General features: G+C 35.1%; 2 protein-coding genes across 4 annotated transcripts in view; one reads left to right on the top strand and one right to left on the bottom strand.

Annotated features, from left to right (window-relative positions):
- Window positions 1-13,463, top strand: part of LOC111512413 (probable multidrug resistance-associated protein lethal(2)03659) — a 34,292-nt gene extending 20,829 nt beyond the window's left edge. The window contains 9 exon segments of the mRNA XM_074174998.1: window positions 161-718; window positions 2,211-2,785; window positions 2,788-2,929; window positions 5,611-6,226; window positions 7,528-7,678; window positions 7,736-7,966; window positions 8,635-8,860; window positions 8,973-9,264; window positions 12,767-13,463. Of these exon segments, the coding sequence (XP_074031099.1) occupies window positions 161-718; window positions 2,211-2,785; window positions 2,788-2,929; window positions 5,611-6,226; window positions 7,528-7,678; window positions 7,736-7,966; window positions 8,635-8,860; window positions 8,973-9,264; window positions 12,767-13,243 (3,268 nt within the window). The 3' untranslated portion in view covers window positions 13,244-13,463.
- Window positions 13,464-16,931: 3,468 nt separating this feature from the next.
- LOC111512414 (probable multidrug resistance-associated protein lethal(2)03659) overlaps window positions 16,932-25,296 on the bottom strand; it is a 75,083-nt gene continuing 66,718 nt past the window's right edge. For all 3 annotated transcript variants that reach the window (XM_074174996.1, XM_074174995.1, XM_074174997.1), the window contains 4 exons: window positions 23,545-23,789; window positions 20,658-20,874; window positions 17,292-17,623; window positions 16,932-17,177 (listed from right to left, as the gene is read on the bottom strand). In XM_074174996.1, the coding sequence (XP_074031097.1) occupies window positions 17,061-17,177; window positions 17,292-17,623; window positions 20,658-20,874; window positions 23,545-23,789 (911 nt within the window). In that variant the 3' untranslated portion in view covers window positions 16,932-17,060. The remainder of the gene's footprint in view (window positions 17,178-17,291; window positions 17,624-20,657; window positions 20,875-23,544; window positions 23,790-25,296) is intronic.

Below are 25,296 nucleotides of genomic sequence, written 5' to 3'. Positions count from 1 at the left end.
CTTTGAGAACTCATAATGTAACCCTCATATATTGAACAGTGATTTGTGATATTCATTGTAGTATTTGTTGAAGTTACCATATCAGTGGATATGTTTCCAACTCACTGTTTGAATAATCAATCTACTAAATTCCAATTTGAATTCACTGACTTTTTTCCAGGAGAGAAATGAAATACATCAAGTTGACATCCACAATACGAGCAATCCTGATGTCATGTTCAATGACCTTGAACAGAACCGCTGTGTTCACATGTATTATCACCTACGTACTCACAGGAAACACACTCAACTCCGCCTATGCCTTTACCGTCACTTCCTTCTACAGACTCCTGAACGGTCTTACCATGTTCTTCCCTCAAGCCGTATCTCAAGTATCTGAAATGCTCATCTCCATCAAGAGGATACGTCATTTTCTGTTGTATGAGGAAATCGAACGTGATACTCTAGAAGATGGCAACAAAAACCCCAGCAGAAGGGATGCTAAGCCCTCAATACGCACAAATCTTACAAGTAAGACCTCTGGAATTCATTTGAATAGAGCTTCTGTGAGATGGTTGAAGTCTCACCCGGAGAATAACCTGCACAATGTGACAATGAATGTCGAATCAGGGCAATTAGTTGCTATTGTTGGTTCTGTGGGAAGTGGAAAAACGACTTTACTGCACGTTATTTTGAAAGAGTTGGAGCCCCAGTCCGGATCTGTAGAAATAAATGGAAGGTAAAGATATTTTTACAACAAACATTCTTTCATAAGAAACATATGCCAAGCTTCCTTCCAAGAATTCTTTTGTATTCAAATAGTATGTAAAACATCATAATGGTTTCATCATAGTGTGTCCTTACAGAGGTTCCGGGACAGAGCCTTGAGGTACTCCTAGAGTTTGATTCATGTCTGTTGATGATTTCGCTACTTCTGATCACTGAACACATAGTTACCACAATAAATTCAATGAGAACTGATTTGAAAATTCGGCAAACAAAATTTGCTGTATTCAAGTATTATTTACAATCATGACACTTGAAGAACAAAATTATTGTTGACGAGCTATTCCATATCTAATTTCGCGTGCATTGGACAGTTTTTGACAAATCGAGTTTGGGTATGATATTGAATTATTTTTTTGCGAATATTGGTGTGAAGTTACAATAACCAAGAATGTTGCGCTGGTTGGGCCCCTCTTTTCAAAACTCCCACATAACGAGGGGGTCATCAGTATGTCCATCAGTATTGACCATTTTTCCCACCGTCAGAAAATCGATCAGTGGATTTGAGAATCGTGTGCCTTGATATTACGCATTTGCTCGCCAACATTTCTGCCATAGCGTGGCAGAGGAAAAAGGGCAAGCGAACTCACAACTGAATTCTATGTTTCTTCTTCAAAAAGACTCAGAAAAGAAAGTGGAAAGTTTTTGGTGAATGTTGGATTGTGCCAACCATTATCGTCTAATTGAGAAACTCTGATCGTATAAAGTTTGTGATAAATCTGCGGAATGGTTTAAATCTCAGGTTAGCAGAAGAAAAAGGTATATAGAAGTCAAAACGAATTAGTATGTTGATGAAGTAGAAGCTTAACAATTCAATAATGCTGAAATCAACGTTGAAGTTCCACTAGGAAGCATATTATCGTCCAAGTTGATTACCTGTCCACGTAAATACCTACCAAGTTATTCACAAAATTTCTATTTCGACGACTGCTCATTTCCATATCATCGCCAGTCTCATCATCACCCACCTCTGTCTAAAAGAAATTATAAATACGCAGCTCGTCAATGAGTCGTTGCTGAGACTTCGTCCTCACAATCATCGCACATACCATTAATGATGTTTGGCGCAGTAGCAGATGATACCTCTGTTACTAGAAGTTTCATTTGACCACGGTTCACCACCATGAATTCAGCCGTGTTACTATATTTCAACAATCAATCAATTTCAAGGTTGCAAAACTATTTCTCAGTCAATCAACTGGATATCAATTAAAGCATATCATTTTTTTTTATGTTTCGTATCAGACATCGAAATACAGAGACAATTTCTATAGCTATTCAATGCAATCTGTGTAGACAAGTTCGAAAGAAATGAATACCTAGTTTTTTTTTTCCAAGAAACGCTACATAGATTGGCATCTTCTTATACGATAAGGGGAATTCATCACATATTTAAGAATAAATTAAAAGATCATATGCTTCATTCTTTCTTATTTCTCTTGCAGGATTTCATACGCATCGCAGGAACCATGGCTTTTTGGAGGTAGCGTCCGTCAAAACATTCTCTTCGGTCAGAAATTCGATCAGCAGAAGTACGACGAAGTAGTGAGAGTTTGCGCCTTGAAGAGGGATTTCACCCTATTTCCCCATGGAGACAGAACACTAGCAGGAGAAAGAGGAGTGTCTCTCAGTGGTGGACAAAGAGCAAGAATAAACCTAGCGAGAGCGATCTACAAAGAAGCTGACATTTATCTTCTAGACGACCCTTTGTCTGCTGTGGATACCCACGTGGCAAAACAGCTTTTCGAAGATTGTATTTGCGGCTACTTGGCCAAAAAATGCGTGGTCTTGGTAACTCATCAGCTTCAGTTCTTGAAGCACGTGCGCAGCATATATTTGCTAGAGAAAGGAAAGGTACTTGTATCTGGATCTTATGAAGATATCAGGAACTCCAACTCCTCTTTTACGAAACTATTGCATGACATCGAAGAGGAAGAAGAGGAGATCAGAAGGAAGTCACGCATGACCCTGGCGAAAGCGGAGGCTGTGGAGAATGAGGTGCAAGTTCTGGAGAAAGAGGAGACCGCAAGGGAAGTATATCCTGGCATGTATACAAGAGCTATATGAAAGCTGGAGGAAACATTTTGAGAGCGATCATTGTGCTGCTTACTTTTGTGATGTCGCAAGCGTTGGACAGTTCTGCTGAATATTTCGTAACATTTTGGTAAGTACTTTCAGAACAGTAACTTACCTTTTTCGTGACTGCCTCTAGAGAAAAATTAACATATTGGAAATGTTTGAAGTCACTGGTTTGGTTCAGAGAAAAACAATGAGTTTTTATTCAAAGTAAATTCATTGAAATCCATAAATTTTGGAGGCAGTCGACTATGAAGTTTTGTATTTATCAGTCCAATGTCGTCATCGATCACTCAGATCAATAATTTGATTATTTAAATCATTTGTTATCAGAATCATTTATTACTGTAACGAATAAAAAACCAAGGCTTCCTAAAAATCCAATAATTTTGTGTCAACGCTGGGTGTTTGGATTTATTCAACATTGTTTTCAGAATTATATGATGTAATTGGCCGATACTTGATCAAAATTTAACGGGTGTGAAGTTATCCACATCCAAAAAGTACACTAAGAAAAAAATATCGCATTATTATTTTTTCATTTACCGACTCTGCACACCTACCATTTTTCAATATGATACGCTTATTGACTGAATTAGTAAAAAAAAACAGAACCGTCCTAGTTTATTAAACTGTCTGAAGGGGTGAAAATAGGGTGGAAATATTTAAAAAAATCGTAACATGAAAAATTGACTTTGTACACCTACAAAATTGAGATATGTTATTCCTGATGATCTACTGGAAACTTGAAAAAATCATATATTTAAAAATTGAGTTTGTACACCTACAAGATTGTAACAATTGTTATAATTAATAAATATTGTGAAATATTCTCAAAAACATGCTTTCGAAGTATCTAGTCCTACATACATTACACTAGCATTTATTAGTTCATTACATTAAACAAATAATATGGTGCAAAAGTTACCAGTCTTCTCAGAACTGAAAAACTCTGATACGTTGTTTTTATTTGTTGAATCGATCATCAGGAGAATCTCAATCTTGTAGGTGTTCAAACTCAATTTTTAAATATATAATTTTTCATCCCTTAAGACGGCCTGGAAAACTATAACGTGAAGTTTTTTCAGTCGAATAGATCATCAGGAAAAACAAATCTCAATTTTGTAGGTGTACAAACTCTATTTTTAAATATATGATTTTTTTCAAGTTCTCACCCCATTTTCACTCCCTCATAATGCCTGGAAAACTATAACGTGAAATTTTTCTCGTCAAATCGGGTGTCAGTAATAACATCTCTTAATCTTGTAGGTGTACAAACTCAATTTTTGAATATATGATTTTTTCAAATTTCCACCCCATTCTCACTCCCTCAGACTGCCTGGAAAACTATAACGTGAAGTTTTTTCAATCGAATAGATAATCAGGAATAACATATCTCAATTTTGTAGGTGTACAAAGTCGATTTTTCATGTTGACACATTTTTTGATATTTTCACCCCATATTCACCCCCTCAGACGGCCTGGAAAACTATGACGTGAAATTTTTTTTGTCGAATAGATTAACATGGATACCATATCTCAAACTTGTAGGTGTACACATTCAATTTTCGAAGATACGATTTTTTCAACTTTCCATCCTATTTTCACCCCCTCAGACGGCCTGGAAAACTATGATGTGAAGTTTTTTCTTTCGAATAGATCATCAGGAATAACATATCTAAATTTTGTAGGTGTACAAAGTCGATTTCTCATGTTACGATTTTTAAAAATATTTTCTCCCTATTTTCAACCCTTCAGACAGTTTAATGAATTCGAGCGGTTCTATTTTTTTACTAATTCAGTCAATAAGCGTATCGTATTGAAAAATGGTAGGTGTGCAGAGTCGGTAAATGAAAAAATAATAATGCCATTTTTTTTTTCTCAGTGTACTTTGTGGATGTGGATAACTTCACACCCGTAAAATTTATAACTAACGTATTCAAAAATCATTTCATTGTGAGATTTTCACTAAACAGTTTCACAAAAACGCAACACGTGTTTCGCCATACGATGGCTCCTTCGGGCGTGTCTTTTAGAGTTAATTTCCAGAATTTTTCATCGATCATTCTATATTTTCCTTTGTCTTCTAATCCAATTTTCAGTCCCAGGAAAGTCACTGAATAATAAGTGGAATTTTTGTGTTTTCTAATGATAGTAACTCAGACTCGGCATTTATTAATCCATCTACCAGTTTTCATCTGCTCCTTCTACCAACCAACAATAATTATTCAAGTTTTTTCATGGACTATCGAATACGGTGTCTATTGCTAGTATCATTTATATACCTCTATCATACCATACAGATCTAGGAGAATATCTTCTTTGCCGATCTTCTCAAATTTCCTTTGATGTTCTGTAATGTTCAATGTGTAAACTTCAGAATCTTCAGCATATCAAACTATCATCCTTATTGATTTTTTTCGAACGTTCATTCTCATTCCAGCAATATCGCCGTTGTTGTCAATGTTGAGTTCATGAATCTTTTATGAATGAGTGACGGACTTATCGAATAAATTCTCCATTCAGCAACGCTCTTTATTTTCCAAATTATTATTATTAATATTATAGTTACAACGCATACTTGATCCTTGTATTGTTACACTTCAATAGTTAACTTTGAACTCAACTTCACTGAGTCAATCCCATTGGGTCAACTCGCTATTAGTGCTTTGGTGTCTGCCAATGAATTTTGTTAGAGGTGATTTTCAGACACCTACGTTGGGGAGATTTGGTTTTATTCACAACAATAGTTACAAATGTTTTTTTCAGGGTAAACGTACAACAGGCGGCATCTAGAAAATTACTGCAGAGTACTGTTTCAAACGCAACCTTAGCTGTGACTCAATCTATCGTACTAGCAAATTCAACCTCATTATCAGAGAGTACCGAGTTATTCCAAGCATCTATTAATGCAATCACTGAATCAGCAGTGAAAGTTACTACTTTGACTTCGTTATTGACCTCGAACGTGAGTCAACCTGAAGTAGTACAGTATCTTTCTACAGTAAACACATCAACAACTGGTGGTATTTTCTCAATCTTCAACGAAAGCACTACGTCACTACCAATTGGAAACTCATCTTCAGTTGAAGATCCTTTCGAAGGCTGGTGGCTAACACCCCTGTTCACAGGACCCAGTACACCAATTTACTATTCGATGCTGATCGCTTTCATCATTAGTTTCACCTTCGTTAGATCTCTGTCCTTCTACAGATGGTGTCTCACTGCTTCCACGCGAATGCATAACAGAATGTTCAATAACATAGTGCACAGTCCAATGCGGTTCTTCAATATCAATCCCTGTGGTCGTATCCTCAACAGGTTCTCCAAAGATATCGGTACTCTTGATGAATCTCTGCCTATGACTTTGTTGGATACAATTCAGGTAAGTCTTAAGATTCATTTTGATGCTTCACCTTGTGACAAAGGAAGCTTAAAGTAAAGAAAAATGAAGTAGATTAAGATGGTGAATGATTGAAAATACTATCAGATACTTGAATTTCAGCAAAAAATCCCCAATTCTTCAATGCAGAATTCATTTAATCTTCATTTGAAATGTTTATTTTTCTTCATGCACACATATCTGATATAATAAGAATCAGAAATTTCAATACTTTTATTGATTTTGAGTGATTTTGAGTGTTCAAAATAGACAGGTAACTTAACTCAGGTCACTTAAGACAATTTTGATATAGAATAACTACTTCTGCTAAGTGCCAGATATAACAAAGCACCAACTCTGTTAGTTTGATTGTTTCGTTTGTAACTAGGATTTGGAAAAATATAGGGAAACGCTAGATATGGAAAACTTTTGGTGCCATTGATGGGAGAAAGGAATCTCAGAGAGTCTCAAAGATACTTTTTTGGTTTGCTGGTCATCGATCACACAGATACATATCTGAACAAATAGTTTAGATAGTAATTGGTCGATGGAATTCGTTGATCCTGTGAACCTGAGAGTTACTACAAGAAACTCAAGCATTTAAAGAACGCTTGCAAAGTTACAACGATGTCAAATTTCAGCCCGCAATACGATCCAAGAAAGATAATGCCAGAGGAGCTCCAGATTATCCCGCCAATGAAAAAGCTTTCACGCCTCTAGAGGCACAACATGAAATAGATATCTAGCCTAACGAAACCTACGTTAAAGAGCCCAAAAAAGCTCCTTGCAGAAGATCAATTCAGCAAAGTGTCACAAAAAAGGGTAGCACTCAGAAAAGATGCTTGGACCATCTTATTTCAAAGATCCCAAGTTCTCGAAAGCTATTATCCAAGCTATTATCCAAGATTATATTGGCGAGTGAGGAATTCAGAAACGATAACAATAGAAAGGAAAAGGAAATTAGCAGCTATACTGAATACCCGCTGGCAAGAATACGTGAAGTAATCCAACCAAAAGGAACCTAGCTGAAATAAAACCGGAGACCCAAACCGAGAAGAAGTCTTATGCACAGTAAAAACAGCTAGAGTACTGCATTTATTGCCTCAACGTCGTCGATATTTACTGTAGTTGTATTGAAATATGTGACTTTGCCAACCATTCGGGAAAAGATCTTCCACCAGGTAATATTCCCTAAATTTCAAAGAGCTCCTGAATAATAAACTCCCAAATCACTTCACATTTTGTTTGGTGAACTCCTATATATAATCTGAAATTCAACAAGATTATCATTCATCATTTTTCAGATTGGACTTAGTGTTGCTGCAATAAGTACCGTCATTGGATCCCTCAGCATATGGATTCTTGTACCCACCATTATAGTATTTGCTGTCTTCTATTCAATGAGGGTAGTCTTTTTGCAAACCAGCAGAGATGTCAAAAGGGTAGAATCAATCAGTAAGTATCTCAGTTGATAACCACTGAAATATTATCTGTTTTCTTATCTTTTTTCAGCTCGTAGTCCCATCTACACCCATCTGGCAGCATCTTTACAAGGACTGACAACTATCAGAGCTTTTAAAGCTGAGGAAATCCTCAAAAATGAGTTCGATAACTACCAGAACCACAACAGTGCAGCATTCTTTATGTTTCTGGGTGCCAATAGGACATTTGGTTTTTGGCTAGATTTCATTTGTGTTATCTACATAGCTGCTGTATTGATAACACTGCTGCTTGTCAAAAGTGGTATGTATATGTTATAATCTTCAACTTACTGTTAATTGATATAACTACAACGACCGAAGAACTCAATTTCAATCATTCATATAATATTCACTTGATATGGTAGACAATTATTCACGTAGATTTTGATGATAATATAATATTATATTATTAATTATAATATTATATTGATGTACAAAAATTATTGATATTATATAATATCGGGATTTCACTAAAAATTTGAGATGAAGAAGTACAGTTATCAAAAAATGTTTCATATAAAAGTTTTGAATTGTATTGCTATGGACTTTTCTGAAATAATATCTAATATACAGGATACCTAGTAGAGGCGTGGCGTTAGGTTTTTGAATTGAGTGACATATATTCACAATTATAAGAGTGTATGGGAATATTTTCAACGGTTTGGAAGTTATTTGAAAAACAACGTTGTAAAATGAATTTGTCTTTTTAATAAAAAGTCTCATTTGGAAAGTCTGTTTCATTATGGGATGATTTTAACATGTAATTTCTTTATTATTGAATGATAATTTTAAAAACTTTCTTCTGATATGAAGTGAATCAAAATCGAAGACTGTCATTTTAATATTTCTGATTAGAACATGTGATATAATTTTCCACTGATTTAAAAAAAATTATCTATTTTGATTATCACTCATTAACAATGTTTATAGAAACGTTTGGAGGAAACATTGGTTTAGCCCTCACCCAGGCCATGGGTTTGATGGGAATGTTCCAATGGGGAATGCGCCAGTGGAGTGAACTGGAGAACCAGATGACGTCAGTGGAGAGAGTGCAAGAATATGCTGACCTGAAGCATGAAGCTGAAAATATGGTTAGACCAACCCCAAAGAACTGGCCTGAAGCTGGAAACATTGAATTTAAAAATTTGAATCTTCGGTAAGTAGTATCAGTGAGTAGAAGTACTAAGAGGTACACTTTTCTGAATTAGTATTGTTTGAACATGTTCATGAGTTAATTTAATCTAGCTCAAGCATATATTTTCCAAAAGGTACTCTCCCACTGACCCATGCGTGTTGAAGAATCTTAGTTTTTCCATTAAAGCGAAAGAGAAAGTTGGCATAGTGGGAAGAACGGGTGCAGGAAAATCGTCGCTTATACAAGCTCTCTTCCGATTGGCTGATATTGATGGTGAAGGAGGCATTTTCATTGACAATATCGATACAAAATCTATTCCTTTACACAAACTCAGATCTAGTATTTCCATCATCCCCCAAGAACCTGTTCTGTTTTCTGGAACACTCAGAAAGAACTTGGATCCTTTCGACGAATATGAAGATGAGGTGAGTTCTAGATTCAATTTGAATTTTCGTTATATATACATTGAAGCTGACATGGTAAGAAAAGTTTCTCTTTCGAGACAATATCAAAATCGTTATTATCTGAAATGAAATCTCCTAGGGATTACACCCCATAATCTCAACTGGAAATGTAATATAATCTCATTTCATAACGAATTTTTTCATTATCTTGATTTGAGTTTTTTGTTGACATTGACATTGAGAAGTCATAAAAGAATTTTGTGCTTCAAGATCGCCGGACCGCTTAAACTGAGGAGCTCCAAATCCAAATTTTGAGTACCATTGCTGTTCAAGTCAAGCAATTAGTGAACATAATAGCTGACAAGCAAATCAAGAGTGCATAAAATTTCAAATTATCATAAATTTCATCCTTTTGAAATCCATCTGGTTCAAGAACTAGATGAAGATGACCCAAATCGAAGACTTCAATTTTATGCAATATCAAAACATTTCATTTCCATAAAATCCAATTTCATCTATCGGATATGCTTCAGTGCTGAGACAAGCTGCTGACAGACATAACGCTGATACTGGAGTGATCGCAGCCTTGATGGATTCTAAACACCCATACACAAGATCCTGAGGAATCAAAGGTATGGGCCGGAATTGTGGATAATACGGTAATTGGTCCTTTTTTCATCGACGGAAGTCTTACTGCTATTGAAGCTGCTATTGAAAATGGAAGTTTTTACATTGATGCTATTGTTCAGCTGTGGAGCACCTCTACAATTGCATGTTCCTTTAAAACAATTCCTAGACGAGAAACTTCCTGGTCGTTGGTTTGGGCGTAGAAGGCGACCGCGCTCTAATTGACTCCTTCTCGTAGGGTCATATAAAGTGGACAGTATTTGGAATGAAACCAGCAAACTTGCAAGAACTATGATAACGATTCACAGATCTGTGCCCTACTATAACATCAATAATTCTGACAACGTAAGAACGGAATTTCAAAGTAGATTATATTATTGTCATTTCGAATATCTTACAAAATGGAATGAGAATATTTTTCACGACTGCATTCATTATTATTCTTCCTCAATAGTCAGAAACGGGTAACCGAAAAGACCTCTAGTTTATGTAGAATCCTTTGTTTCTTCAAGGCCTGCAAAATTAGATACTCATCTATGTATATTTCCATTTGCCACCCTTGAGAGGGTGAATTAGTTGTCAATGCGTTAATAAGTGGATTTCTCCGTATACAAGTGATCACCAAAATTTCTTTTTTCTGTCGGAGCCTGTATAAGACTTTTCGGACACCCGTATAAATGGTTTTTATCGAAAGTTTCTGTGATGAAGTGTGTTCTATTTCATTTGTTCCATGTAGCAGTGATTGTTTTAAAGAAATCAAATGAATTGCATCTGCGTAATATCCAAAAATATGTTGATGAGGAGTTGAAGATATTTTTGAGAAGAGTTTATATTTTGTGTATTTGAGAGTTTCTTTTTTCATTCGGAAGTTTCCATTCTCCATACGAGTATATTGATTGAGAAGTAGAAAGCCAAGAAGAATATTTTTACGAATAACCTATTCTATATCCAATAAATTCTATTGAATTTATTGGAGCCTCTGGAGACACCATACATTTTGTTTTATGAAAGAGAGGACATTGTTGGATCAAGATCTTCAGATGATGTGGTGCTGCAGGTTTTTCCGGGTTTTCCTGCAGCTGAAAAAGCAAATGCGCCACTGGAATCAATGAAGTCGCCCCGGAGCGCCAATTATTTGTTATTGTTGTATTTATTTTATTTTTATCGTTGTTTTAACACCTATTCTTATATTGAAAAGTGACAACAAATCTGCTACTCTATTTATTTTCAGATATGAAAATCATCTGAAGATGGCTTGCATTCTTGATAAAATCGTAATTTGCTATTCTAGGGATTTGCTACCAAATAATGTTCACCCTTAAATATTTCAATAGAAAATTCAATTTATCAACTTTAAATCCATGAGGAATCCCCCAAGGATCATGAAATTTGAAATAAAAGTGTGTACTTTCAGGAGATGTTAATTTTTGGTAAAGAAAGGTTTTGATTTTCAATTTTTTCAATTTGATACAAACAATATAGGAATCATCCAAAGGAAGGAAGCAATCAATTTCAAAAAATTATTTTTATACAAATGTGTGTAGATCATGCAAATGACTAACTTTCAGATACAAATTGGAGAAAAAAGCCCTTTCGAAACAGCTATTTTCATATAAACATTAAATTACACAAAAAATACTTTGGAAATAAATACATATGAACGCTGAATTATACGAAAAACACTTTCCTCTATCCCGTTTGTATTTTAAACTTTGCAATGGAATCGAATCAGATATCATTCACAGGATTCCTACACAATATAGTGAGTGAAAGAAGTAAAATTTCACTGACTGTCATCCTCACTAGTAGACATCTGATGTTTCACCGTAAGACACTTGCCTTATCGACTTTTCAGTACCAAATACGGATAACATTATAAGGAAAAACACTTATTTCGTTCATAAAATTACAACTTATTTTCACGAAATGAGTTGAATCCACCCATATCATCGATGACAGTACGTAAATAATATTCATTCGCTTATTTGAGCGCTTATTTGTTTGAATTGAAATGGTATAATTTTAGGAGAAAATAATTTTTGGGAATATTTCCACATTTCCTGTATGTAGATGCAGAAATAGAAAGCCAAAACCTTTCTTTCCCAAACATCATGAAATGTTCTTCGAAAAACTGTATAAGGATAGAGAGAAATATTTTTGAATAGTCGAAAGATGTAAAGGTGATAGAGAATAATTTTCAATCTGTAATAATCATAAAAACTCATCAATATTGATAACTATTGAAGGTATGTTTTATCACGTATATGTTTGGTACTTAACTGTTTTTTTACTTTTGGAGTGATGATGATTGAAAGTTCATTATATTCTATCATGAATACTTATTGAAATTTCTTTAGGTAATCTTGTTTGGTGTTACAGAAACTTGAACTCATTCATTTCATCAATTTTCTCAGGCAGGAAAACGGAAAACAATATTTTGGATGAAAATAATTGAAAATCAGATCAAACTCAAACTAGTATGAACATGTCACGGATACTCAAGAAATAAAATTAATGACTATTTTCGGGAAAGTGTTCAAAACCACACAATCGGGCTCAATATAGCTCGAAATAATTATAACTTAACTAAGTTAAGTTGGGGTTGGATTAAGTGGTTCATTACCCTTAGTTTTTTCAAATATATATTTTCGGAAAGGGGATGACACAATTTCTTGACCATTTTGGGTTCTGAATCTTCCATAATCTGAAAAATATATTTTTAGCTTAAGTCAAACTGAAAAGTTCAATCCAGATGCAAACATTGGGTGGTATCAACTTTTCAGAAATCTTATTAGTCGGTTGTATTTCTGGTTACCAGTGTTACACTCCCAAGGAGCACATCTGATTTTGTTACTGCTTGTTAATACTTCCGATTACAACTTTGTTTTATTTTCAGATCCTTTGGAGTGCTCTGGAAGAGGTGGAGCTAAAGAAAGCTGTTGACGACCTTCCTTCGGGTCTGGACAGTAAAATGGCTGAAGGTGGTTCGAATTTCAGCGTGGGTCAAAGACAGCTGGTATGCTTAGCCAGAGCCATTCTGCGAAGAAACAAAGTCCTGGTTCTGGATGAAGCAACTGCCAACGTGGATCCGCATACAGACGCTCTTATTCAAACAACAATCCGGAAGAAGTTTGCAGACTGCACAGTGCTGACGATCGCCCATAGGCTGCATACAATTATGGACTCTGATAAGGTGCTGGTGATGGATGCTGGTCAAGCTGCCGAATTTGGTCATCCGCATTCACTTCTGGAGAATGAAGACGGTGTTTTCTATTCCTTGGTCTTGCAGACTGGTAAAGCGCATGCTAAGAATTTGATGTCCATTGCTGAAGAAAAGTTCAATCGTGATCAACAGAGGGATGGAGGAGCATAGTTCAACATCAATTAAATGAGTATTACTAATGCTGTGCAAGCTGACAGGGTACTCTGAACTACGTGTATAATGTAGAAAAAGACAATTATCACTATTTATATTATCATGAGGCTCGTATGGAACTTCGTCATAGTAGTAATGATTAGAAATATCGAAACTGATGAAATATTCATGTTCAATGATTTTTTGTAATTTCAATAAATATTTGTAAATTTCCAAAGTTGTTTTCCACTTAGTTAATATTCTCTGCCTAACTAATTCTGCCTATGTAATTTTGGTGATTGTTTTCTGGTTCAGGATATGTTCTCGAAAAAAAAAACTGAATTATTGTTGTTGTTGATAACGAATTCCAAATTCAAACTAAATAATTCAGTACATTTTCTTTATTTGAATTTGGCCCACCTACACATTCTAAATTTGATATGAGGCCCTCTGGAAAATGGAGTTTGACACCTCTGGCCTAGTGAAAACTCAGTTGTGAGGTCTTTCAGTTCTGTATCCAATTATGTAACATTGTTGAAATGACAAATGTGAAAAATATAAAATACTTTCCTAAGTTTGCATTCAATGTAGAACTAGAAAATGATAGTCAACAGGAAAACTCAAACTGAGTATCATCGATTCGCCTACAATGGTATAAACGGGATTCTGTTTCCTCTCTCACATTCTGAAGAATTTTGTAGAGGATTGACGACGGTAGCGCCTGATAATTTCTTTCGTCAAATTATCTATAGTAGTTGGACGCATTTCGTAAACTTTTGATCTCATCCATCCTCAGCATGGAAAAAAGTCCAGTGCAGTCAAATCCGGAAATCTAAGTGATCTTTTTGTAGAACCTCTTTTTCCAATACATCGACTCGAAAAGTTATTATCGATTAATTTCGAGAAACTGTTATACAATAGGCAGGAGCTTCATCTTGTTGAAACACTACCCCATCTGTAAATGAAAAATCTAAATGGATGACGTTGTTGATGCTTGGCATAACTTGGCTACACAGCATATTGAAATATTCTTCACCATTAAGGTTTCTTTGAAAAAATGCTCCTCCCATATGATTGTCCAAAATTTTAAGTCGAAATCATTCAGTTTTGTGGATATTCGATCTTCTGGAGAATATTCCCTGGAAGTGCTCCTGGCGAACCTTTGATATATTTTAAGAATATTCCTTGGGAATATTCTTGGAATATTTTATAATATTCTTAGAATATCTAAGGTATATTCTAATAAGAATATTCTGAGGAATATTCATAAAATATTCAGAATATTCTTAGTTTATTGTAGGAATATACAATAGAGAAACACCATAGAATATTCTTTGAATATATTTTATGAATATTCTAGGAATATTTGGAATATTCCAAGAATGTGACGAGTAACCGCTATTAGGCATGTATATATTGCATTTTGATACAAGATTCACACAAGTAATAAAACACATAATATTCATAAACAAATATATTTTAAAAACAATATACACTGAAATATTTGACGTTTCAACCAATATTAAAAATAAAAAATCTAATTCAAAATATTCATTCACTGAATAAAATATTCCTGAATACTGTCATATTACAAATGTATTCAAATTAGGATGTTCCTACTCTCAAACAAATGTATACTGAAAAATATACTAAAATAACAACTCTGTGAATTCATCAGCACTAATTAAAAAATAATAAATATATCATTTCATTGAAAAAGAAAAAGTGTATTACATCAAGAAATAGGTTAGGTTAGGTTTCTCACTTAAAAAAATAAACCCACAAATGAAGTATTTAAAATGAGTGGTATGATGGGTTCTTCAATGAATTTCACTTACTTAAAGTTATCCAAACTTTGCTCACCAGAATAGTTTTCCTTATATTTGTCCAACAATGCATCAGCCAATGTTTCAATAGAAATACCTGGAACAAAATGTACGTTAACGTTCATTATCACTTTCTGAAAGTGGCACAATAAAACTGGAATAAAAATCAAATGAATATTTTTTGCATAGGTTACTCATGAACATTTACAACATTTTATGACTTGGAGAGCAACTTGCATTGTCTTGTTGAAAAGTACTCATTACGTTTTCAGTTCCTTGGCGCACCTGCCTGTACCAGGTACCACTCTGTTTCCTTTTGGGCAAATTGATACTATCTTGAAAACGAGTGATAAAAATTATGAAAACGAATGATACAAAAGAATGTGTCATTCACTTACTTTTCTCTATTAAAGATACACAACTGAAATCACTCTAGTTCAAACATGTACTTAGTCAAACCAACAAATCCCACACACCAACTCTCCTCGAACCTAAAATGAGGTATAGTAGGTTAATCACCATGACTTTACTATCGATACTATTGCATTTTACTTACTTTTCTTGAAGACTGAATATATGCAACTCTCCTGTTTGAAGATCCAAAATCAAACTATTCGCTGTACTGCAAATTGGACAACCCCAAATTATAAATGGTACACTGAACGTGACAGAATTATACTTTGATAATAACACCAACACACCATGCATTACACACGCGAACCTGCCACGTCAACCGCCATGTTGAATCAAATGTCGAATTTAACGCAAATGTACCATGCATTAAGGGACAGCCGCTTTCACAGAGCTTATTCGACTGTCGCGCGCTACACTTCAATTGACCAATGAGAAACGTTTACTCCAATTCGTCACTTCCCCATTTCTCTGTTTCCAGGATTTTTCGCTTTGTAATTAAATAATTTCAAATACAAAAAGACAAATAGGATGAGAATTAACCAATTTATTGATGCAATTGGTTAATTTATTGGCCCATTCAAATTTTTTTGTCGTTTCCAACAGTTGCTGTTGGAGCAATTCATCCAGAATCTTCGCGTTCAGTTCAAAACTGGTTAACAGTATTAGGGTTATATACATTAGGTTATGCATTCGATTAAGATCTTCAAATATTTTTGTTTTTAATAATATTGAATTATTTGAATACGTTAATATAAGATAATTCAAAATTCCATTGTATAGAATATTCCAAAATATACCGTGGGGATATATTATAAGAATATACCATATGGTATATTCGATCGACAATATTCTTAGAATATTCAAGAGAGAATAATCCATTTATAGACATTTTATGCACATTCTTTCGGGAATAATCCTGCCATATTCATTCAAGCATATTCTATGAATATTCTAAAGGAATGTATATATTCCAAGAATATTCTATGAATATTTGGAATATATACGTTCGTTTTATGATATACAGGGAATATTCCATGAATATCTAGTGCTTTGTGGGGATGCGTTCCGAGAGGATCTCATGAATTTCAACTCATCTTCCCTAGTCATCTTCGTTCAATTCACGAATCATTTTTATTTCATTAAGGTAAAATTTGTGTCAATAAAGAATTGTCAAAAAAATTGACGTCTCATTCTTGATGACAGATGCAACCTAATCTAAAACTGCATATTTTGCATCAAAGCAACGTAGTCTAGAACTACAACATTGATGCTTCCGTTATTGACTATGTCTCTGATATTCATTTGATTCGAACTGACCATCTTCTTTGTCTCCTATGGCCGTACACTTCGAATTCATTACCTAATCCAGTAATCTTTCATTTTTGTTCGGTATGGAGTAAATTTGTTCAATGTTCAGAATCGAACAAAAATAATTCACGATAAGAATATCAAATGAAATAACATGGTAACTTGAATAAAAGTAATATAATCAAAGAATAAACTTTTCATTAATATTTATTATAAAACTAAGAATTATAAGTATCAACAAAAGTAGATAACTCGTCCCAACTCAAAGGAGTTCAGTCTTGTGGTTTTCATGATTCAAGAAGTCCGGAATGCTTGAACATATTGTAGAAAACTCCTTTTTGGTTTCCTAACAGAGCATCTGGAGTGTCAAACTCAACGATTTGTCCGTGATCAACAACCATAACCTAAAAAAAAAACCTTCATTTATCTTACCAATTCATTTATTATTTTCCAAAAGAGCTCTAAAAGCCTAATTACACGAATAAAAAAATTGAATTCATATAATACAGCCATCTCACCCTATCAGAATCAGACACAGTATTCAGTCTATGGGCAATCGTCAAGACGGTACATTCCGCGAAATTCTGTTTTATAGTAGACTGAAGTAATCCACACGTCTCTGGGTCCATATTGGCCGTGGCTTCATCCAAAACGATAATTTTACTCTTGCTGACCAGAGCTCTCACTAAACATATGAGCTGCCTTTGTCCGGAGCTGTAGTTTGAGCCGTGGTCCGAGATTTTCTCCTGTAGATTCGAGATGAGACGTTTTATATTTACCTTTTCGATGGCTTTCCATATGACTTCGTCCGAGTACCTTTCAGTTGGGTCTATGTTGGAACGAATGGTACCTGGGAATGGGAAGGATATCATGTTATGTCAGAAATATTTGCATGTGTAGTTGTGTTATTCATTCATTTCTTTTCATCATGGTGTCACGTCAGTTCAGAACTGATAGAAATGACGTTTCGTTTAACTCACTCAAGGAAAAGTACGTTTGCAACCATCAAGTTCCAGTTTGAAATGGGTGAGTATCGATCTGTATCATAAGCAACAACACCAAACAACTGCTATGAGCAGTCCAATAATTCCGACGGTGGCAAACTTTTTCCATGGAAAATTTCGAACAAAGTGCCTCCGAGCAAGCGGAAGTGAAAATATATTTTTGGCAGCGCTTTGTTGATGACACGTTCCTGGTATGGTTATATTTTGAAAAAACACTAAACAAATTTCTTTCATATCTGAACTTTCTCGACCCAAAAATTCAATTCACAATGGAACGAGAAACCCAGGGGATTATAGCCTTCTTGGATGTTCCTGTGGACAGACGTGAAGATGGTACATTGGACCACAGAGTGTACAGAAAACCAACACCTGAACCTGAACAAAACTTTAACCATCAGTCACCACAAGAGAAAGGTGTAATTGAAACGTTGGTGCAGAGAATACGACATAATTGTGTACCTGAGAGTCCTCTTGAGGAACTCAATCACCTGAAATATGTCTCCGAAGGGAATGGGTACAGCGAAGGAAAATTCGAGCGGGTCATACGATCCAGAAGAGAGAACATCAAAGTAACCTCAGTCGGGTTGGTCAAGGGAAAAGCTTTCCTTCTCTACGTTGAAAATGTTATAGACCGGATTGGAAGAATTTTAGAGAAACACGACGTGAAACCAATCTTAAGGCGAACCAAAACTATCAGGCAAAGTCTAAGGTCAGCTGCGGACCCCAAAAAACCTTTAGCAGCACCCGGGCAATGAACACCAATAAAATCTGGCTACCTCTACTCTCAGGTACACAAACAGGTAATCCAATTGAGAGAAACCAAGCCACACTCACTAATAATGATATAAAACCAGAATCAAATAGGAGCATCGTAGTTAACGCGGTCGAAACGACAGGAACAACAACTTGAGAACCAGCTTGGATACTGCGACCGATGGCACATCGCCTTTGATAATGCTACCCGCAGTGGTAGACGAAACTTCAGTCATGAAAACCTGCAGGTCACGGCTAAAAAAAATAAATAACTTTCTGAAGGACAATCACTAGACAAAGAAAACATTCAAGAGAACAGCAGAGGAAAAGAAAGAAAACCAAAGCCAACAAAAAAAGGGACGTGAAATATCTGAATCATCTTCAGAGAGTGATAATGAAAACGATACGGAATGTCTATTCTGTAAAGGAAGCTATGCTAAAGACAAAAAAGAAGGCTGGATCAGATGTATTATTTGCTTGAAATGGGGACACGATGAGTATGCTGCAAATGCATATGCTACGTATGATGCTGACGAGTTCTCGTGTGATTTTTGTCAGAATGATAGGTTCAGTTCTGTTTAGAAACAACCGAATTTATAAAACCACACAAGAACTTGTAGAGAAGATGATATAATATGTGTTTTATGTTGGTATTTTATATTTTTTCAACCAATAAGAAATCAGTTATCTACCTTTGAAAGTTTCTTAGAGTTTGCAGATTGTTATGGTTTTCAGTTTGGAAATATGTTTGATTCATTGAAAGATATTTTTATTGAGATTATTATCATCTGATATTATTAGATTAGCTCGTATCGTTTTGATAATGTATATCTTGTTTTTATTTCCTAATCACTCAAGTGTACAAGTACCGTTTGGAGAAAATAGCAATCTCTGCGATGATAATCATACGCAGATATTGAATTCTGCCATTTGATTGGTTGTAATTGCATGGAATCTTCAATAAAAGCCATTATTATTATTATTATCGAAAAATTAGGTTACTTAGACTGATTTGTTCGATATTACAAGGTTGATGTGGTTTTAAGGACAATTTTCGATCTCTTTTATAGTTCCTCCGAAATTAAGAGACTGTTTTCGTAATAAAACTATAATAAGAAACAAAAAAAAATGTTAATTTTTTTTTTATATTTTTCCATTTGTAATTAAAGGGGTCAAATGATCTTGGGGGATAGTTTTGCCCCCATGCTGAAGATCATTTTGGACACCAGGTTGTACAAAATGATCCTTCCCTAAACTTTTACAGAAAACGAAATGAAAAAAATTACAATAGTTTAATTACCCCTATGATCAGTGATTTGTAGGATATCAAAAACCAGCTTGCTATTACATATTAGAACTTTATGGAATGTTTGATATTTTTGCTGTTACAACATTTTTCTCTTAGGGGGATTATTATGTACCACCCTCCATTACAGGTATTAGCACACCAAAGTGCCCGAGTCAACATAAATACGCTTCACGTAGTGGTAATATCCAGTCATCGGAGATAACTCAGGATATATAAACCTCAACGTATTAACTATATCGATAGACTAATTTAGTTTACTCATCGTAAGATCATTATATTAGTGTCTAGTATGGATGTTTTCGAACTTTGACAACTATTTTACTCAAAGAACAGTTATAACTGAGCATTCTAGAATATAATTATTGAAATATTACTTTACAAGAAAAGTCATTACCAAAAATTCAACCGAAACTGTACAACCTACATCTAGTGGAATTGAAAACAATGGAGAAAATTATTAAACTCGAATATGCCCTCAAACGATATATAATCGAAAACTGTAAAAAGTCGACAAGATATATACTGAAAAAAGAAATAAATTCCAAACATTGAATAATAAACAGTTCCTACCACAAGATTTTTTTCTCATACCAGCATATACACAACTCTCATATCAACTTCTTTTTCATTTCCATAAAATCTACATATTTATAGAACTCTTATATGAATGAGTAATTCAACAAAATACATGCATTCTAATGCCCAGGTGAAGGTTACGCATTCGAAATAATTGAATTCTAATCACTCAACAAATTGTACATTATTTTGAGAATGAATTTAATTTGATTTGATTCCTTGTGATGGAAATAATCACTTACCGGAAAATAAAATGGGATCCTGAGGTATAATGGCTATATTTGATCTGAGAAATTCTAAGGCCAACATTTTTGTGTCAATATTATCTATAATGATATTGCCTTCCGTGTTATATAATCTGAATAAACTGGAAATTATAGATGATTTTCCTGCTCCCGTTCTTCCCACTATACCGATTTTTTCTCTAGGCTGCAGGACGAAGTTGAGACCCTTCAAAACCTGTTTCAAATTGAAAAATATTAGTCAGTATCAAATTTTCAATCTTTGGGTTTCGTGAAACTGTTATTCGTTGGGTAATTTTAGCAATGGTCATATAAAAAAATATCATTTCATTATATTTTTGCAGACTTCCTTATCAGTGAAACTGTTTCATTAGTTCGGACTTCCATTGACTAATATGCTATAAATTGATTTGAAATCCCAGAAAGAATCTGTAAACATTAAAAAGATTCGCTGGAAGAAAAACAATTATATTAAGCAAAAAAACTGAAATTACAATGAAATGAAAAACAAGCAACAACCAAAAAATTGAACTATTAACACGAGATGAAAAATAAAAAAATATTGACAAGAAATGAAAATTTATTTAAATTAAAAGATTCCAAACCAAGTTACTTCATGACGTTTCGATTGTTAGTATCCACAATCATCTACGGGTGATAACTGGACTTATTCCACCGAGATCTGACTATTTATAGGTCATTCGAGTGCTTTCACCTATTCTCTCTACCCTCTCTCCGCTTCATCGGTTTTAGCGGGAGCTGACCGTTTGGCGGGAGTTGGTCGTGTTCCGCTTGATTAGATGTTTCCATATATTGCGTATCTCTACGCTAGTATGGCTGAATGCGTTGTTGGACAACATATACGCGGCTTCTTTGAATTATCTCCTGAACCAGTGTTCCTTCTTGTGAATGATTTCAGCATTAGCCCACTTGATGTTATGTTGATGAGTCCAAACATGCTCTGTTATTCCTAATTTATTGGTTTCTTTTCACTGTGTGTGTTTTTTATGCTCAGCAATGCGAACTTTCAACGGCCTCTTAGTTTCACCGCACTCGCACCCCGCACTCGCAGGGTATCCGGTAAATGCAATTCTTGGAATCGCAGTCCCCTTTTGGTGGCCTGGTATTCGTGAGTCTGCTATGGATAGTGTTCCCAGATCTGAAGCAGGTTCTGATGTTATACTTGGACCTGATAAGAGACCTAATTCTTCTTATCCTTTCTGACAATCCTCCGATGCAGGGAAGTACAATTGGCGGCTTCTCTTCTTTGCGAGACTCTTGCTGTTTTTAAGCTGAAGTCTGTAGGTCATTTTCGATGATGCCTAGTTCCATTTCGAGACTTTCCTTTGTATTACAGAGCTCGAAAGCTCGCTCTAGTAGAGTCTTAATGATTCCTCTCTTAATCGATTGATGGTGGTTGGATTCCTGGTTCAGATACTCTCCCGTGTGAGTGGGTTTTCGGTATATAGATGTTTCCCATTCAGTGTCGGTCCTCTTCACCAAGAATGGCAATTCGTTGTGCGGGAACTGTAAAACTAATCAGTAATAATCTCTCATTTGTACTTCATTGTCTGATTCTTATCGACAAATTTCAAGAAAACATGAATGTTACGATGAAATCAGCTCGTGGAAAGAACATACATAAAATATTGTATGAGACATATGATGGCAGTGTGAACCATCGAACTGAAATAAACATTGTAGATAGCTTTTTTTCCTGACAATAATCAACAGGCCTGCTCAGCAGTATAAACACGTCCGAGGAAGCTATTGCTTAGTGAAACACTTGTTGCGATTTTCTGAAGTGTTCAGTGACAATCCCACAATGAAGTGTTGCCTAAATAGGCCTGAAATCGTTTCGACTAATAATAGGTTTTCAGATGCCTCAGAAAAATGTGACCTGAAGTATGTGAATATCGACAAATGTTCCATTTCAAATAGTACGTTCTTCACTCTCTCACGTAAAGGCGGATTTCCACCAAACTGACTCGCTTGCGACTAGTTGATACAGAAACAAAAAAGTTGTTTCAGTTTCTGAAACAATTTGAGTTCCATCACACAGACAAGAACTACTTTGAATCGCGTCTTTTGTTGTGTAACCAAAAAAACCAAGATATCGGATGAGATCATTGTTAAGAAGACGAACAGATTATGGAACGGATCAAATTATGGCAGATTTGATAAATGATGACATAGGAGAGAATGAAGTACTGAGATCTTCGAAATTTATGTCCACCACAAACTAAAACTTCAAATAAAGTAATAATGACACATGAAGTCATACACCTAAAGTTAATTGTGAATTGAATAATTGCTTCTTATTGTCGCTTGTTGTCGCCGACCATTTTCACATATCGAGCTCTGTTCACAAAAACACAGACAGAAAGTACACCGAAACCTTTTGATCTTTCCGCCTGCCGACGGAAAATTTCATTGTTGACAAAAACATTCGTCAGCGACAAAAAGTCTTCAATTCTATCAAGACACTTCATAATAAAATAAGCATCAACTCCAGTATTAATTGAGCAGATGCTCAAAATGTAAAACAAGTATTTATAGCCTATAGTTGAAATTATTTCTCACGTTACTCAACATTTCCGGTGAAATGGATTTAGGGTTTTAATAAGGTTTCATGCGTATCTTCAAATCATTTGAACTATCTGGTTCAGTTTGATACTCTTAATTTTTCACATGTCCTCATAAATGAATCCAGTAGTTTCAGATCCGGTGATATTGCTGGCCATTCCATCACGCCGCGGATATACTTTTCCAAGGAATTATTGTTTCATTGGCGAAAAGTGAAAATTCTATAATGAACTTTCATGAAGTTTGAGAAATTCATCACATTTTTGACAATACTCCACCTAAAATAGACGAAAAGAATTACCTGTTGCTTTGTCGTGGTGTAAGTGAGCGAAAGATCCTTGAACTCAATCATGCCTTTATCGGGCCAGTTGTCCTTAACGAGTCCTTTTTTTCTGTTCTCAGTTTCGATGTCAGAGTATTCGAGGACTCTTTCTATAGCAGTCATATTGTTTTCAATTTCAGAGTACATTCGAACAGTACCTTGAAGCAGTCCCATCAGAGCGTTAGCTTGTGAAATCGCCAGAGCGACTGATCCAACAGGTGAATCTGAAATTCAATTTCAGGAAATACAAACAAGAAGGTATAGAGTGAATTTCAATATATCTATTTTGAACTTTGACATGTTTTCTTTAAGACAAAATACAAGCAGTACAGAAAAATCCTTAAAGCGCTATCAGAGCGGTGCCTGTGCAGAAAGTAGCGATTCACATTGGATTGGAGTTCTCAAACAGTGAAGTTCAAGGTGTACTGAGTTGAACATCTAAACGATAAGCAGCAACAGTCCGTCGCGTATTTCAGAGATGTACCGCTCTTGGTGGAAACAAATGTACCAAGTCACTTGAACACCTCCAGTGAAAGTATCTATAGAAGAGAGACAAATCTCCAACCTTTCTTCGATGTTCCAGGCTATCAAAGTTGCACATGATGTTCGCGTCTTCAATCAGGCGGATGGCTCTTTCTGGATGGAATCCAGAAAGTTCACGGTATGTTTGCGGGCAGAGTTCCATACATGAGAACAACACTCCAAATAGGGTCTAATATGAGTTTAATGAAGCATCAAAAGTTGTTGGGGTGTGTATAGTTTTCTGGTTCGGAACAGTATTCCAAGCTTTTGAGAAGCAGCCTTCGCAATTCCAGCGACGTGATTGTGCCAAGACATATTGGTGTCCATTTCAACCCCCAACAAACTCATCCAAGCAGAAAGCGAAATTGTCTGACCTGACATAATTATATTCGGTTCGGAGATATTTATATTGTTGGAGAAAACTGATACCTGAGTTTTTGTGGCATTGAATTGAACCTGGTAACTTTCACCCCAAATCAAAATCCCTTCTAGATCCTCATTAAGATATGCAATCTCCTGCTGCTGGTGAAGATGTGCCAGAAATGATCCGACAAGTCATAGCATCGACGTTTGGCCAGCAAACCCTCATGCCACACACGTTCAAAGGCCTTAGAAATATCAAGCGCAACAGCTCTTGATTCTCTATGTTTCTCGATTGCGATATGCTTGACATACAGAAGGTCGCCTGTTGATCTTCGTTTCCGAATGCCATATTGATGATCACTCGAGATGTTGAAGCTTTCCAAATATTTGAGAATATGGTGGTTTACGACTTTCTCCATGATTTTTGATATTACTGGTAAAGCTACTGGTCTATAGTTATTTGAAAAATTTTTCGTGCCCTTTTTGGGAATAGGCTGAACTCGAACAATTTCTCAACAATTAGCAATTATGGCTGTTATATAATAGATAGATAGATAGATAGAATTTATTTATCCTTTGTGCTACATCACATAGATGGGATACGTCAAATAAAATCTTGATCGGAAACATATAAAAAGTAAATACATATGTATTTACTTTTTATATGTATAATATATATACACACATATATATATATATATATATATATATATATATATATATATATATATATATATATATATATATATATATATATATATATATATATATGTGATACAATACATTTTATAAATGTATTGTATCAATGTTCATCCATCATGTTGTGTCCAATATTTTACATGACCA

This window comes from Leptinotarsa decemlineata, unplaced genomic scaffold (assembly GCF_025532065.1).
Source record: "Leptinotarsa decemlineata unplaced genomic scaffold, Ldec_3_MD MMD2_tig00000882_RagTag_RagTag, whole genome shotgun sequence".
NCBI classification, from domain to species: Eukaryota; Metazoa; Arthropoda; class Insecta; order Coleoptera; family Chrysomelidae; genus Leptinotarsa; species Leptinotarsa decemlineata.
Note: the sequence above shows the minus strand (reverse complement) of the source record. Positions and strands in the feature narration are given on the sequence as shown.